Here is a 14,409-nt window from a genome sequence, read left to right on the forward strand (position 1 = left end):
GACTTCCGCTTCCGGGCTAGCCTTTGCCGGAAGCAGTATTTGGATGACGCAAAAGTGTCGCGCCGTTGGTGATTCCGGAAGAAACAAGAGTGCGGCGTGAACATGGTTCGAGGAGGGTCCGGGAAGAGACTTTGTCAGACCACATCTTGGGTGGAGATAGAGCCAGTCAGCAGTTAGCTAGATTTCCTCCGCATTACCCTTAATTATTTTCGTTCTGACTGTAGTTCTTAAACTGCTCTGAGCGGTGCCTGTTGTGCTCTAGCGAGTGGGGAGAGGGCCAGGTGGGGCACAGAGGATAAGAGGTGCTGGGTGTTTGAGGGAAGAAGGGAAAGGGATGGAAAAAGACGAGCAAAAACTGAAGAAGATGCAATGTATTTCCAGCTCTTTTAACTGTAAAATTTCTATTTCAAGGGGAAGCAAAAGAAAGCAAGAAAGTATGCGACCATGAAGCGAATGCTTAGTCTCCGAGATCAGAGGCTGTGAGTATCTGGAATCAATCTATATCCAAAGATAGCAGAGTTAGGAGGGGATAAGTAGTAAAAGTTTTTGTTGTTATTTTGTGCGTACGTTTCAAAGTATTGTGTCTTGGATGTATATAGCATAGGATACTAGGAAAGTGTGTAACAGCTATTTAGATCCTGAGCGATTACACTGGGAAAGGGGATGGGAACTAAACATTTCTGAAGTGTTCGCTGTTCCACTGTTTTTGTATACTTCATCTACCATATCACATTTAAGCCTCCTGAAAGCTTGGTAGGATTGTCTTTTTATGTTTTTGCCATTACACTACTACATTCCTCCCAGAGGTGGGGGGAATGTTTGTTAAAATGGTTGAAAGATGGTGAGGTCAGAGACCATGTTTGTCTTGTGTCCCCAGCACCTGCCACTTAAATAGTTCTGAAAGAAAGAATAGGAAAACACCTAGACTTCTCCGTTTTATAAATCGTAGCAGAATCCACACCACTGAGGGAGAGTGGAATCATGTTCCCTATTGTAAGCTTCCCTGCTTCAGTGAAGAATAGACAAAGTTATTCAATAAAGACTGGTCTTGGGGTGCCTGTCTGGCTCAGTAAGCAGTAGAGCATGGGACTCTTGATCTCGGGGTCATGAGTTCCACTCCCACATTGGGCCTAGAGCTTACGAGAAAGAAAGGAAGGAAGGGAAAGGAAAGAAAGAAAAGAAAGACTGGTCTTCATCGTGTTTAATAGCATTTGAACAAAGGAATGGCTTTCAGAGTTATTGAACTGTATTCTCTGGGGTGCCTGGGTGGCTTAGTTGGTTAAGAGTCAGACTCTGGATTTGGGTTCAGGTCATGATCTCACAGTCCATAGGATCAAGTCCCATGTCGGGCTCTGTGCTGACATTGCAGAAACTGCTTGGGATTCTCTCTCTCCCTCTCTCCGCTCCTTCCCTGCTCGCACTCTCTCTCTTTCAAAATAAACATTTAAGAAAATTGTATTCTCAGCCTTTGGTTTGTATTTATTATGTAATTTTTAGGGAATTTGCCTCATTGATAATATTTTATTTGCAGTTAAGGGGTAAATTTTATGTATGTATTTTTTTACATTTTAGCCTTTTTTAATAGGCATATGGAGGAAACTTTTTCCTCCTACTTTTGGAGCATTTGAGTCTTCAGAAGATAAATGTCAGGCTTTCTCCACTGCACTGAAGTGGGTTTTGATCCTTGATATGAAGAGCTTCTGACAAAGAAATAATAGATAATAGTATAATGTCTATTTACTCATTGACAATTTTTATAGATTATTGGCTAGAGATTTTTAAATTTCATAGTGTTTAACTGATTATGTTACTTCCAGCCTATTTCCCACACAGTTATTTGTGCTTAGAAAGTTTATGTTGATATAAACATAAAGATGTCGCAGGGGCACCTCAGTGGCTCAGTCAGGTAAACATCCAACTTCGGCTCAGGTCATGATTTCATGGTTCGTGGATTTAAGCCCTGCCTTGGGCTCTGTGCTGACAACTCAGAGCCTAGAGCCTGCTTCAGATTCTGTGTTGCGCGCTCGCTCTCTCTCTCTCTCTCTCTCTCTCTCTGCCCCTCCCCCGTTTATGCTCTGTCTCTCAAAAATGAATAAATGTTAAAAAAAAATTTTTTTTAAGTTACAAAGCAGAATTTCCTCTGTAGACCAAAACAAAACAAAACAAAAACAACACCTCAGAAACTTTAAATGTTGCATGAGGTTATAACTGCTATGATTTTTTTCTTCTCTCTTGCACTTAATTTGCTCTCTTTCTTCCAGTAAAGAGAAGGATAGATTGAAACCTAAAAAGAAAGAAAAGAAAGATCCCAGTGCACTCAAGGAAAGAGAAGTGTAAGTAATCAAAAATTTCAAGTTTTCCTTTAGAAGAGACATTTTAGAACCATAGAACTGTTAGAAATCCAGGCTTTCCCTGAGCTGATTTGCTCAGTCATTTGTAAATCTGGCACAACTGTGCAAATGAAAGTCATGTTGCTGAACATGTATCAATTCCAGTGGTTGGTGAACATGTATCAATTCCAATTTCATGGAGCAATAAATTTCCTCTAAAATCTCGGGGATTAGATCTAGAATTATTCATTTTTTCTTCCCCAAGATCTTTGAAAAGAAACAATTTTGTCTAACACACCAGCATTTTGATGAAAGAATGTATCACCAAAAATAGTAAGGACAGAATTTCAGAATAAAGTCATTCCTTTTAAATAAATACACTTGATGAAACTTCATCATATTTTCCTTATTTTCTCATTTTGCCTTAGATTGGTAATGGATATATCATCACAGGATTTATTAGGATTTATTTCCAATGAATAAGGAAAAAGGAGCTTAATCTATAGCAAACTGTTTGAAGCAGAGACTTCATTTGCATTGTTAATATCAAAATATCAATGTAGACATTATTTTGTGTTTTGTATGTTCTTCCCTCAGCCCCCAACATCCTTCCTGCTTATTCTTCCAATATAACACACAGCTGGGCCCACCTTACCACATCCTGGTTGATACCAACTTTATCAACTTTTCCATTAAAGCCAAACTTGACTTAGTACAATCAATGATGGACTGTCTCTATGCCAAGTGTGAGTATCATACATTTGCCTTTCTCTGATGTTTTAGAGAATAATTATATTTACCCAAATACATGAAGGGAATGGGGTCCTAGTTACTGGATCTCTAGCCATTGCTCACCATAGCAATGAGCATTTTCAGTAAATTGAAATACAATGCAGATTTGACTGGGAACAATTAAACTTTCACAATTCAGAAAACACTTAGCCTGCTTTGACCATTGTTGTGGACATCAGTTTTGAACATAGGATGGGAATTTTTTGTTTTAGAGTTCATTTTAAAATTTTGGGTAAATGAAAATTTATTATATTCTTTTGCATTAAAGGGGAAACATGCTCCATTCCATTCCAGTGTGGAAAAGCTATATAAGGTATTTTGCCATTTATGATCACAGAACTAGAAGTGATGCTGGTTTATTCATTTTGGCATTTATTTGTACCACAAAGGACTGGAATAGGTTATTTACACCTCGGTGTGCAGTTTACCATTAGTAGATTTCGCTTGTGTTTAGGTGTCCCCTCCTTCAAGTGATCTTCCTTCACCACCGTGAGTAGTGAGAAGAAAGTCTAGGCCATGTGTTCAAGGGAATAACTTCCTAATAGTGAGATCTGTTGTGTGGGTTTATGTTTATATATTTTCCAGTCATCTAGTTAAAGGTGCAAATGAATATTAGGCTTATGCTTTGCCGTAAGAATAAATCAAAGGAAAAAATTTTCACCTCCTTCTTTAATTTTTAAAAGATGCTATATAATGAATAATAGTTGTAGACTTACAGTAATGTAAATTTTGTTTATTGATTTATTAAAAAAAATAAGTTGGGAAGATGAGGTAAGGAATGTGATGTAAGATGCATTCTTCAAATGCCCTAAAATTAATAAACATAAAAGTGACTGCATATTTTTATTATATCAAGATATGAAGGTAACCACCAAATGAGAAAAACAGCTAATGAAGTAAAATAGTGGTCTGTGAGGATTAGAATTGGTGGGGTGGGAAAGCATCGGGGAACAGCAATTTTTTCATGTGGATGTCTGTACCCCAAAGCAAAGTTTGAAGAAATATTCAAGAACAATACAAATTCAGTTACCTAGGAGATTCTTTAACTGTTTTTAAAGCTCTGGCTACTTAATTGTTCCTCATTTGCCTTTATACCTGAAGGAAGACTTTTATTTTCTTCCTCCCTTGAAGATGCCCCTTTGACCTTTCCATAGCTCCTGGTCCCTTTTCTGCCTGATGTTCCAATGAGGGAGGATAAGTTAGCTTTCCATCAGCTTTCTTTTCTGTCCATGAGTCCTCTTCCCTGTTACCTTCCCTTTCTTGATAGTCCTCTTCCTGGGCCTACTTTACTGCCCCAGATGCAAGCCCTTGCTTGTTTCACTGCTGTATGGCTCTGAAATTGATCCTCTCAAGGTGCGTATTGCTCTCTGAATCCATGACTGTCTGATCTTACTGATTTCAGATCTCCATTTTACTGATTTTCTTCTGGACGTGGTACTCTACTTGAAAATTTCTTAACTTTGTACACATCCAAAAATATCTCTGTACTTATAAAAAAAAAAATCTAGCATAAAAAAATTAAAGCTTCCTCTAATGCCTTTTCTCAGAGAGGGGCAGTTTTTAAAAAAAATTTTTTTTTAATTTTTATTCAGTTTTTTAAGAGACAGAGAGAGACAGAGTGTGAACGGGGGAGGGACAGAGAGAAAGGGAGACGCAGAATCCGAAGCAGGCTCCAGGCTCCGAGCTGTCAGCTCAGAGCCTGACACGGGGCTCAAACTCACGAACGGTGAGATCATGACCTGAGCCAAAATCAGACGCTCAACCAGCTGAGCCACCCAGGCGGAGAGGGGCAGTTTTTAAAAACGCATGTATAGTCTCTGAACTATAGGTAATTTTTGTTTATTTTTGAAAATGGATCATAGATTATTTACTATTTATATTTGTGCCTTTTTTAACAGCTTTGAGATATATTTCACATACCACTTAAAGCGTATGATTCAATGGCTTTTACCGTATTCAATTTTAGAACATTGTGTTACCCAAAAAAAAACTCTGAACCCCTTAGCCATCATCCCCAACCTTTCAAATCTCCCTCTTCTAGTTAACCACTAATTTGTATCCTGTCTCTATAGATTTGCCTATTTGGGACCTTTCATTAAAATGAGATCATACAATATTTGGTCCTCTTCCATTTAGCATGTTTTCAAGTCTCATCCATGTTAAAGCCTCTCTCTTTTCATTATCAAATAATATTCTATTGTATGGCTAGATCACATTTTTTTAAGAATTAAAAAAATTTTTTTTAACGTTTATTTATTTTTTGAGAGAGAGAGGGAGACAAAGCATGATCAGGGGAGGGGCAGAGACAGAAGGAGACACAGTATCCAAAGCAAGCTTCAGGCTATGAGCTGTCAGCACAGAGCCTGACACGGGGCTCAAACTCACAGACTTCGAGATCATGACCTGAGCCAAAGTCAGACGCTCAACCACCTGAGCTACCCAGGAGCTTATTCATCCATTTATCTTGATCACATCTTATTCATCCATTTCTTCTTACTTTTTACATTGAACAATACTCTGGTTTCTCTTCAGATCAAATAAATCTTTTGCCTTTTACTTTTTACATTGAACACATATATCTTGAACCCTTTGCTGTATCGGTACGTATCCACTAGGACCTCATTCTTTTTTAAGCTTACAGAGTATTGTTTATATAATTTTCAAAAGCCAATATCCTATTAGATATTTGGATTACTTGCAGTTTTTACATTATTATAAATAAGGCTGTAGAGAATATCAGTGTGAATATATCTCTGTTAGGGTGGAGTAATTTTTGAAAAATATTTATTTTGAGAGGAGAGAGAGAAGGGGCGAGTGGTAGAGAGAGAATCCCAAGGAGGCTCCACACCATCAGCACTGAGTCCTACTTGGGACTCCAACTCATGACCTGAGCCCATATCAAGAGTCAGGCACTTAATCTCCAAAGCCACTGATGCGCCCCCTAGGATACATTTCTAGAAGCTGTATTGCAGTATCAAGGGGTATGTATATATTTTTTAATAGGTGTTGCACAATTGCCCTAAAAGGGTAATACATATTTTTATACCTACGAACTTAGTGTGAGAATACCTGTCTCCTCAGTATTGGGTATTTTCCTTGTTTAGTCTTTGCCACTCTAATAGGAAGAAAGTGAAATCTTGTTTCAATTTATATCTCTTTAATTAGGAGTGAGATTGAGCACCTTTATGCTCGTCGACCATTGTATTTCTTCCTCTATGACCCGAAGTGTATAAACTGAAATGTAGCATGGTAGTTAAGAATCCAGTTGATAGCCTGACAGTCTCCGTTCAAATCTTGGCTTCACCATTTGCTTCTACTTACTTCTTTGTGCCTTAGGTTCCTTCTCTATAAAGTGGGGATGGTAATAATAATAATGCTACCTGATAGGTAGTATTCTGAACATTAAATGAGATAATCCTTGTGAAGTGCTTGGCACAGTGTCTGGGAATCAGCACATAACTTAAGCTATCGTTATAAGGTCTCTGTATATTAAGGAAAGTAGCCCTTTGACAAATATGTAGAAATATTTTTCCTAGTTTGTTTTTATTTTAATAGGACTGACAGCTGTCAAACAGAAGTTTTCTATTTTGATATGATCAAATGTACATTTTCTGATTAATTTCATGGTTTCTTTTGGCTCACATTTAAATTTTTTCCCATCTAGAATATATTTGAGTATAAAAAGAATGACGGGAATTCAACTTAATTTCTCTCCCAGATACATTTATGACACTTTAAGTGGTGTGGGGCTGGAACAGTTTTCTAGTTTCTTTATCAATAGAGATTTTATTTACCTCTGGTTCTTATTGTTCATTTCAGTATGCTTATTCTGCTGTGATTTCAGAAGTCTTATGGGTCTTTTAAAGACTTATAATGGGATGTAATTCAGGGAAAGTAAAACCAGTTTCTTTACAAGTTCTGTTATTAATCTGTATATTTTTTCCCCTGGCAGGTATCCCTTGTATAACTGACTGTGTAATGGCTGAAATTGAGAAGTTGGGACAAAAGTATCGAGTGGCTCTAAGGTAGGAAGGAGCTGGTCTACATTTTGTTATACTGAAGATTCTTTTAACCATCCTCCATCTGTTTGCTGTCCAAAGATTTGTTGGATAATTAGTTTAAATAAAAATCATACAAAACTAGTTAACTATTTATGATCAAGAAAGCAAACGTGAAAGCTAGAGATTTTTAAGCTGAAGCTTTTTGAATGAAGTTATTTAGTCATAGTGGTCTTGTGGGCCTCTTTTTAAGTTCCTCTAGATTTTCAATTAGAAAGTGTCTTTTTATTAGTTTGCTAACTAGATATCTCTTTTAGAATCTCATATGTAAAGTGGTGGCTCAATTGGTTAAGTGTCTGACTTCGGCTCAGGTCGTGATCTCACGGTTCGTGAGTTCGAGCCCCACGTTGGGCTCTGTGCTGACAGCTCAGAGCTTGGAGACTGCTTCAGATTCTGTGCCTCCCTCTCTCTCTGCCCCTCCCTCGCTCATATTTTCTCTCTCTCTCTCTCTCTCTCCCCCCCAAAAAAAAAAAAAAAAAAGAATCTCACACATAAAGTATTCACATTCCAGGTTTTGAGCTTACTCTAGAAACTACACTTGAGTTGAAAGTAGTGGTTCCCAAAGTATGGTCCCTGGACCCCTAGGAGTCCCAGAGACCTTTGCAAGGAGTTAACAATACTATTTTCACAATAGTAGGAAGACATTGTCTTTGTCACTGTGCTGACATTTGTACTGATGGCAGAAATGCTGGTGCCTTAGTGCCAATCTAGGCAATGGACCAAAATAATGTTAGTAGTCTTTGTATTATTCTTCAGTGTCACTCATGACATTTAAAAACAAAAACAAACAAAAACCCAGGGTCACCTGGCTGGCTCAGTTGGTAGAGTATGCAGCTCTTGATCTCAGGGTTGTAAGTTGGATGTAGAGGTTACTAAAAAAACCAAAAACCCATAGTCACTTAAGAATATCCTTGATGAGGCCTGCCTGGGTGGCTTAGTCAGTTATGCGTCCAACTTTGGCTCAAGTCATGATGTCACGGTTCGTGAGTTCAAGCCCTACATCGGGCTCTCTCCTGTCAGCACGGAGCCTGGAGCCTGCATCAGATCCTGTGTCTCCCTCTCTCTGCCCCCTCCCCTGCTCGTATGTGCAGCCCCTCTCCCTCCTGCCTCCCTCTCTCTCTCCCTCTCTCTGTCTCTCTCAAAGATAAGTAAACATTTAAAAAAAAATTTTTTTTAAAGAATATCCTTGATGAAGTATTAAAATTTGTTGATTTTGAGGGGCGCCTGGGTGGCTCAGTCGGTTAGGCATCCGGCTTCGGCTCAGGTCATGATCTCACGGTCCATGAGTTCAAGCCCCGCGTCGGGCTCTGTGCTGACAGCTCAGAGCCTGGAGCCTGTTTCAGATTCTGTGTCTCCCTCTCTCTCTGCCCCTCCCCTGTTCATGCTCTGTCTGTCTCTGTCTCAAAAATAAATAAACGTTAAAAAAAATTAAAAAAAAAAAAAACAAAAATTTGTTGATTTTGTTACATCTCGCCCCTAGGGTGCATGTTGGTATTCCTTGTGATGAAGCAGCAAGTATGCCTCGAGCACTTCGGCTGCTTACCAAAGATTGAAGCTTGTCTCAATGAGCAGCTCTTGTGTGCTTGTTGGAATTGTGAGCCAGACCAGCTGCCTTTTCATAGAGTGTCATTTTTACGTGAAGAATAACTGACAAACACTGGTTTTTCAGACTTCAGTGTTTAGCAGATAGTTTCTCAAAAATTAATGCAGTGAATCTGTCACTTCAAGGAAAACAGCTTACTGTATCATAATGAGAAAGTTCAGGCTTCCAAGTGAAAATTAGAGTTTTGGAAAACCATGAGCTTATCACATTCCCAGTACTCAAGACCTTTCTGTTGAGACCAGTGAAGGTGTTGGGTGTGCTTTTTTTGATATTGTATAACTATATGTGTCAGTATTTGGAAGATTTGTGTGATTCACTGAATCGCTATTTTCCAAATGATCAATATTGCAAATCAATATTGCAAAATCATGCCTGGGTGAAAGACTCATTCAGGGTCCAAGATATACCAGTGAATTTGTGTGTGTGTGTGTGACCTTTTAGAGGTGTAAATTAGATACTATAAAATTCACCAAGTTTAATTGTATAATGTGATGGGCTTGGCAAATGTGTACAGTTATGGAACCACCATCATAGTCATGAAATAGAACATTCCCGTCAATCCAGAAGTATGATTCCATTTATAATGAAGTTCCAGGAAAGGCAAAACTATGCTAATGGAATATAGACCAGTACCTGAAGCTGAGCGTGAGAAAAGTGCAACTGCAAAGGGACACAGGGAACTTTTTGTAGTGATGGAAATGTTCTATATCTCAGGTGTGGAGATGGTGATGTGAATATATCAATTTGTCAAAACTAATCAAATTTTACATGTATAGTCAGTGAATTTTATTATATTTCACTTATACCTAATAAAGCTAACTTTTTTAAAGGCAAAGAAACACAGGAACCTGATGTATAAGAGTGGTAGTGTTTTAGATGAATGGGCAAGTGATAAACTATTAAAATATTGGTTATTCCTGTGGAAAGAAAGAAAACTGGGTTCTTATCTCACCTCTTTCACAAAAATCAATTCCAGGTAGATTAAGTATCTAGATTTTTATGGAAGATCTAGAGAACATCTTAGTGATTTCAGCGTGGGCAGGAATTTCTGTCCAAACCATAATGGAAAACGAATTAATCTGACTATATTGAGATTGAATACTACCGGTTAACAAAAAACAGCATAAACAAAGTGAAACGACAAGCCACAGATAGTGAGACGATATTAGTAATGCATATAATCAACAAAGGGCTTATTTTCAAAATTTATAAAAAACCACAAATCCATAAGACAAGGGCAAAATCCTTATTCTCAAGGAGATATCATTTCATACCCAGCTGATTGGCAAGAAATGAAGTCTGCTTGGGGCGCCTGGGTGGCTCAGTCAGTTAAGAAATGAAGTCTGCTTAACGATGCCACCAATAGTTAAGACTGGGGGCAGTGAGGATTCTCATAAGGATGTAAAGTGGACAGTCACTTTGGAGAGCAGTTTGGCAGTGTCACTGCAAGAAGTTCTGTCTTCCCAGTCCTGTTTTCCTCAACTCTGCATAAACGCTCTTCTTACCAGAAACATGGGCTCACTTTTCCCTGAACACCACTGAGCCGTTTTATAGATGGTTGGTGCCCTGTTCGGAATGTGCCTGCCTTCACTTTGCTTGGAATGTTCTTTTGTCTTCATTTTGTTTAATCTCCATGTAATTTTTTTCGAAGTATACCAAATCCACAGTGACTTAGCTCTGACCTACTGCAGCATGGAGTATTTTTCTTGCACTTGGTACCCATATGCTGCCTTGTATTTTTATTCAGCTTGTGACTTGTCATTATTACGTAATAGGAGGAACATGGCTCTCAGAATCACAGACTTGGGATTTTTCTTTTTCAAATTTGTAGGAAAGTAACATGTTTGATTTATTCATGGCAAACGAGATAAACATATACATACAATAAAAGGTAAAAGTCCCCCTGTATATTCACACTTTGTCCATTTTTCTACCCTAAGAGTGACAACTGAGACAGGTTAGTAGATAGTGTATGTTCTTCCAGACTTTTTTTCTTTTTTTTTTTTTTTATTTATTTTTTTTTGACGTTTATTTATTTTTGAGACAGAGAGAGACAGAGCATGAACAGGGGAGGGTCACAGAGAGAGGGAGACACAGAATCTGAAACAGGCTCCAGGCTCTGAGCTGTCAGCACAGAGCCCGACGCGGGGCTCGAACCCACGGACCGTGAGATCATGCCCTGAGCCGAAGTCGGACGCTTAACCGACCGAGCCACCCAGGCGCCCCCAGACTTTTTTTCTAAGACAATGCAAATGTAGAGAAAGACAATGAAAGAGGGTTATATTTTCTTAATTGAATCATACAGGTATATTGTTCCATGACCTGTTTTGTTTATTCAGCAATTTGAATTTTTTTGAGATTGTTAATTCAACAAGTCCTGCCATATCAGTACAGACAGCTCTACCTCATTTTTTTTTTAGACAGGATGGGGCAACACAACGTATTTAACTTTTCCCTTGCTGATGGATATTCAGATTATTTCCAGTTTTTCACTATTTAAAGTGTGCTGTAGTGACCATCCTTGTGCCTATATTATTGCACATTTGTGGAAGACAACTTCTAAAAAGGAAATGGTTAGGTTAAAGCTGTTTGATTTTGAATCCTGGCTTTTCCCAGTTGTATACTTTGAACAAATTAACCTTTCTCAATCGGCTTCCTCATTTGTCAAATGGAAATATAATAATTCAGAGTCTTGTGAAGATTACATGACCTAAGGTGCACCAGCTGGCAGTAAGTTTTAATTCCCTTCTCTTTCTGTTGTCTTTCCAGTTAGAAGATAAGCTGAAAGAAGAGAGGGGGGCCTTAAAATCATCACATGGATCAAGTCACTCTTATTTCACAGATCAAGACTCAGAAAGTTATCCAATTGCCTGAGTATTTTTGTTAATCCAGTTTTGTAACCTTTTAGGATTGCCAAGGATCCAAGATTTGAACGATTACCATGCACACACAAAGGAACCTATGCAGATGACTGCTTAGTACAGAGAGTAACTCAGGTATCATCATTTAAATATTTACTTTGTGTTTCCCTTCATAGGAAGCATGGATGTCCTCATTTACTTAAGGAAGTGAGTTGGAAATGTATACTGTAACTGTAATGGAAAAATCGTAGGCTTGGGGAGGAGACACATGGGTTTCAAATCTCAGCACCTATGTTTATTGGGTGTGTGATTTGGGGCACTTACTGATTCTTTATTCCACAAGTTGTCCCCATAAAATGCTGTAAGGGAATGAGTGTACATATGATATCAGGTTTCACCTCCCTGTGAATCAAACATAATCCATTTCCATTATTCCCCATGCAGGAATTTTATTCCTTTCCACTGTGCCTAACCATGAATGTTTTTCAGTTACGTCTGAGTCTGCCAGGGTGCTGTCTTACAAGGACTCTGGAATAACTAGGTTTTTGAGTCTTCTGTTCTGGCCTCCTTGTCGGCACCACAAAAACTTCTGCTATCGATTGTCCTTTCTAGAGCCCCTCTTTGCTGAAGATAATCATCTTCATCTAGTGACCACACTTCCATCCCTTTAGCGACTCCATCCCTTGGGTAGAGACAGCATTTGCCTTAATCTCCCACAGCACAACTGACACCAGGCTACAACTCTTCTCAAAACGTAATGAGAGATTTGGGTATGACGGAAGTAAAATATGATACAACTGGCAGCTAAATGTTGTTGCTTTCAGAGCTGCTAGGCTCAAACTCGTCCTGGAGACCCTGTTATTAGCTTCATGGCTAGGAAGTAGCCTACCTCCACCACTACGAGGTCTCAGAGTAGGCCCAATCCCAGAGATTCCAGGAAAGGCGAAAGCTATGCCCTCTAATCTAACACATTTACTTGCCTTTGCATAGAGTCTCTTGGGGTGTTTCCCAAACAAGAAATTGTCTGTCTTAAATGTGCCCTAAATGTCTTCCACTTGTGAGACAAAAACCAATTTGCAGCTTTTAAATAGTTTTTCTATCTTCTTTCCCTCAAGATTCTTAGAGCTACATTATCCCCAGGCAACTTATTATTATATGTTTTGTAAGTAAGAGCTCCTAGATTATAGTAGCTACTCAACAAATTGTTATCACCTTTTCTTTGCTCTTTACTGTGAATATGAGTAATTCTCCAGATTAGCCAGTGTACCATTATCCAGTATCACAAAGTAATAGACTCAATGTGTGAATACTCAATGGGTGTCTCTTATTACAGCACAAGTGTTACATCGTGGCCACAGTTGACCGGGACCTTAAACGAAGGATCCGGAAGATCCCTGGAGTTCCCATCATGTACATTTCTAACCATAGGTGAGACTGTCTCTTGGGGAAGTGATTAAAAGTATATAGTGGATATCAGTTGAAAATGAGGTCAGGTTGTAGGAAGATTTGAAAGTGATTGTCGTATCAAATGCTTACGTAGTTATAGTTAAAGAAACGAGATGAAGTAACAAGAACGAGGGCAAAAGATAAAGCTAGGATTTAGGAATGAGACATTCACATTGTTACAATAAGACTAGTAGAAGAAATAGATGTGCTTTAAATACAAAGCAGTAATTTAAATTAAGCTAATTTGGCCAGAGATATCTTTTTTTTCTTTTTTTTTTTCTTTTGAAAGCCTAGTAGTTGTGATTAGCGCTTTTTCTGGGAAACTAAAAGCTTATCAGAAAAAACAAAAACTGGTCTTTATCCTGCTTGGATGTTCCCATGTCAATGCTTTTCAACGTGGGAAGAGTGAGTACAACATAGTGGGAAGAATGGGCTGAGGAATTGGCCTTACCTGGACTCAGTGCCTGGTTCCCTCACTTGTTAACTTCCTGACTTTGAAGAATAAAGATAATATGTTAAAGTCAGCATTTTGCTGTAAATCATTTATTATGACACCCCTTTGAAATGTTCCCACTGACAAAAAGGATTCATAGTGGGAAGATGACAGTGTTGTAGTCAGTAAAGGGTGGGTTTTTAGGTGGGTTCTGGACCCACCTTTCTTACCAGTGTTAATTTTTTTGTCCTGATCAGGTACAACATTGAGCGGATGCCAGATGATTATGGAGCCCCTCGGTTCTAATTCTAGCACTCTAAAGATAGAGTTCCTCTGCCTTCCTTTACCAACTTTTTCTGTTGCCAGTTCATGTAGCAATATGCTGTAACATGAATTATTCTCCTTCTTACCCATTTGCTCTGTTATGAGCTGAGTATGGTTAAATACACTCACTTTTGATGTTGTTTCGAAATTGACATTTTGTATCATTTTGAATTTTGTTGCATCTTTTTATAAATCAGATGATTACACACATAATTTGATGCTTGTTATTTCATGTTGATCTACACAACAAATATTTATTAAGGTTATACTAGGTGCTTAATAAGGTATGGTCCTGCCGGCAAAACACTGATATTATAGGGGAAAAGAGAAACATGTATGTGAATAAATATAGTGATGCCAGGTTAAAAGTCAGAGGGAATAGACCTATATATGAGAAAAGAACGATTTCTTTCTACTTGGTTGGAACGGAGAGGGAGAAAAGGCTAGAGGAGTAATATTTGGCTTAATCTTTAAAAATGAATAGGTGCTTGGGGCACCTGGGTGACTCTGTCAGTTAAGCGTCCGACTTCGGTTCAGGTCATGATCTCGCGGTCCATGAGTT

General features: G+C 38.5%; 1 protein-coding gene across 3 annotated transcripts; it reads left to right on the forward strand.

Annotated features, from left to right (window-relative positions):
* Positions 1-12: 12 nt before the first annotated feature.
* Positions 13-14,060, forward strand: FCF1 (FCF1 rRNA-processing protein). 3 transcript variants are annotated; one of them, XM_007095054.3, is made up of 8 exons: positions 13-105; positions 412-479; positions 2,262-2,333; positions 2,928-3,076; positions 7,075-7,147; positions 11,692-11,779; positions 12,978-13,072; positions 13,781-14,060. In XM_007095054.3, exons 1-8 carry the CDS (start codon positions 103-105, stop codon positions 13,827-13,829), a joined length of 597 nt encoding a protein of 198 aa, XP_007095116.1. In that variant the 5' UTR covers positions 13-102; the 3' UTR covers positions 13,830-14,060. The 3 variants fall into 3 exon arrangements, with proteins under 3 accessions (XP_007095116.1, XP_042846064.1, XP_007095117.1); XM_042990130.1 differs by lacking the exon at positions 13-105 and adding an exon at positions 150-172; XM_007095055.3 differs by lacking the exon at positions 13-105 and adding an exon at positions 179-281.
* Positions 14,061-14,409: the final 349 nt, after the last annotated feature.

Source organism: Panthera tigris, chromosome B3, assembly GCF_018350195.1.
Source record: "Panthera tigris isolate Pti1 chromosome B3, P.tigris_Pti1_mat1.1, whole genome shotgun sequence".
NCBI classification, from domain to species: domain Eukaryota; kingdom Metazoa; phylum Chordata; class Mammalia; order Carnivora; family Felidae; genus Panthera; species Panthera tigris.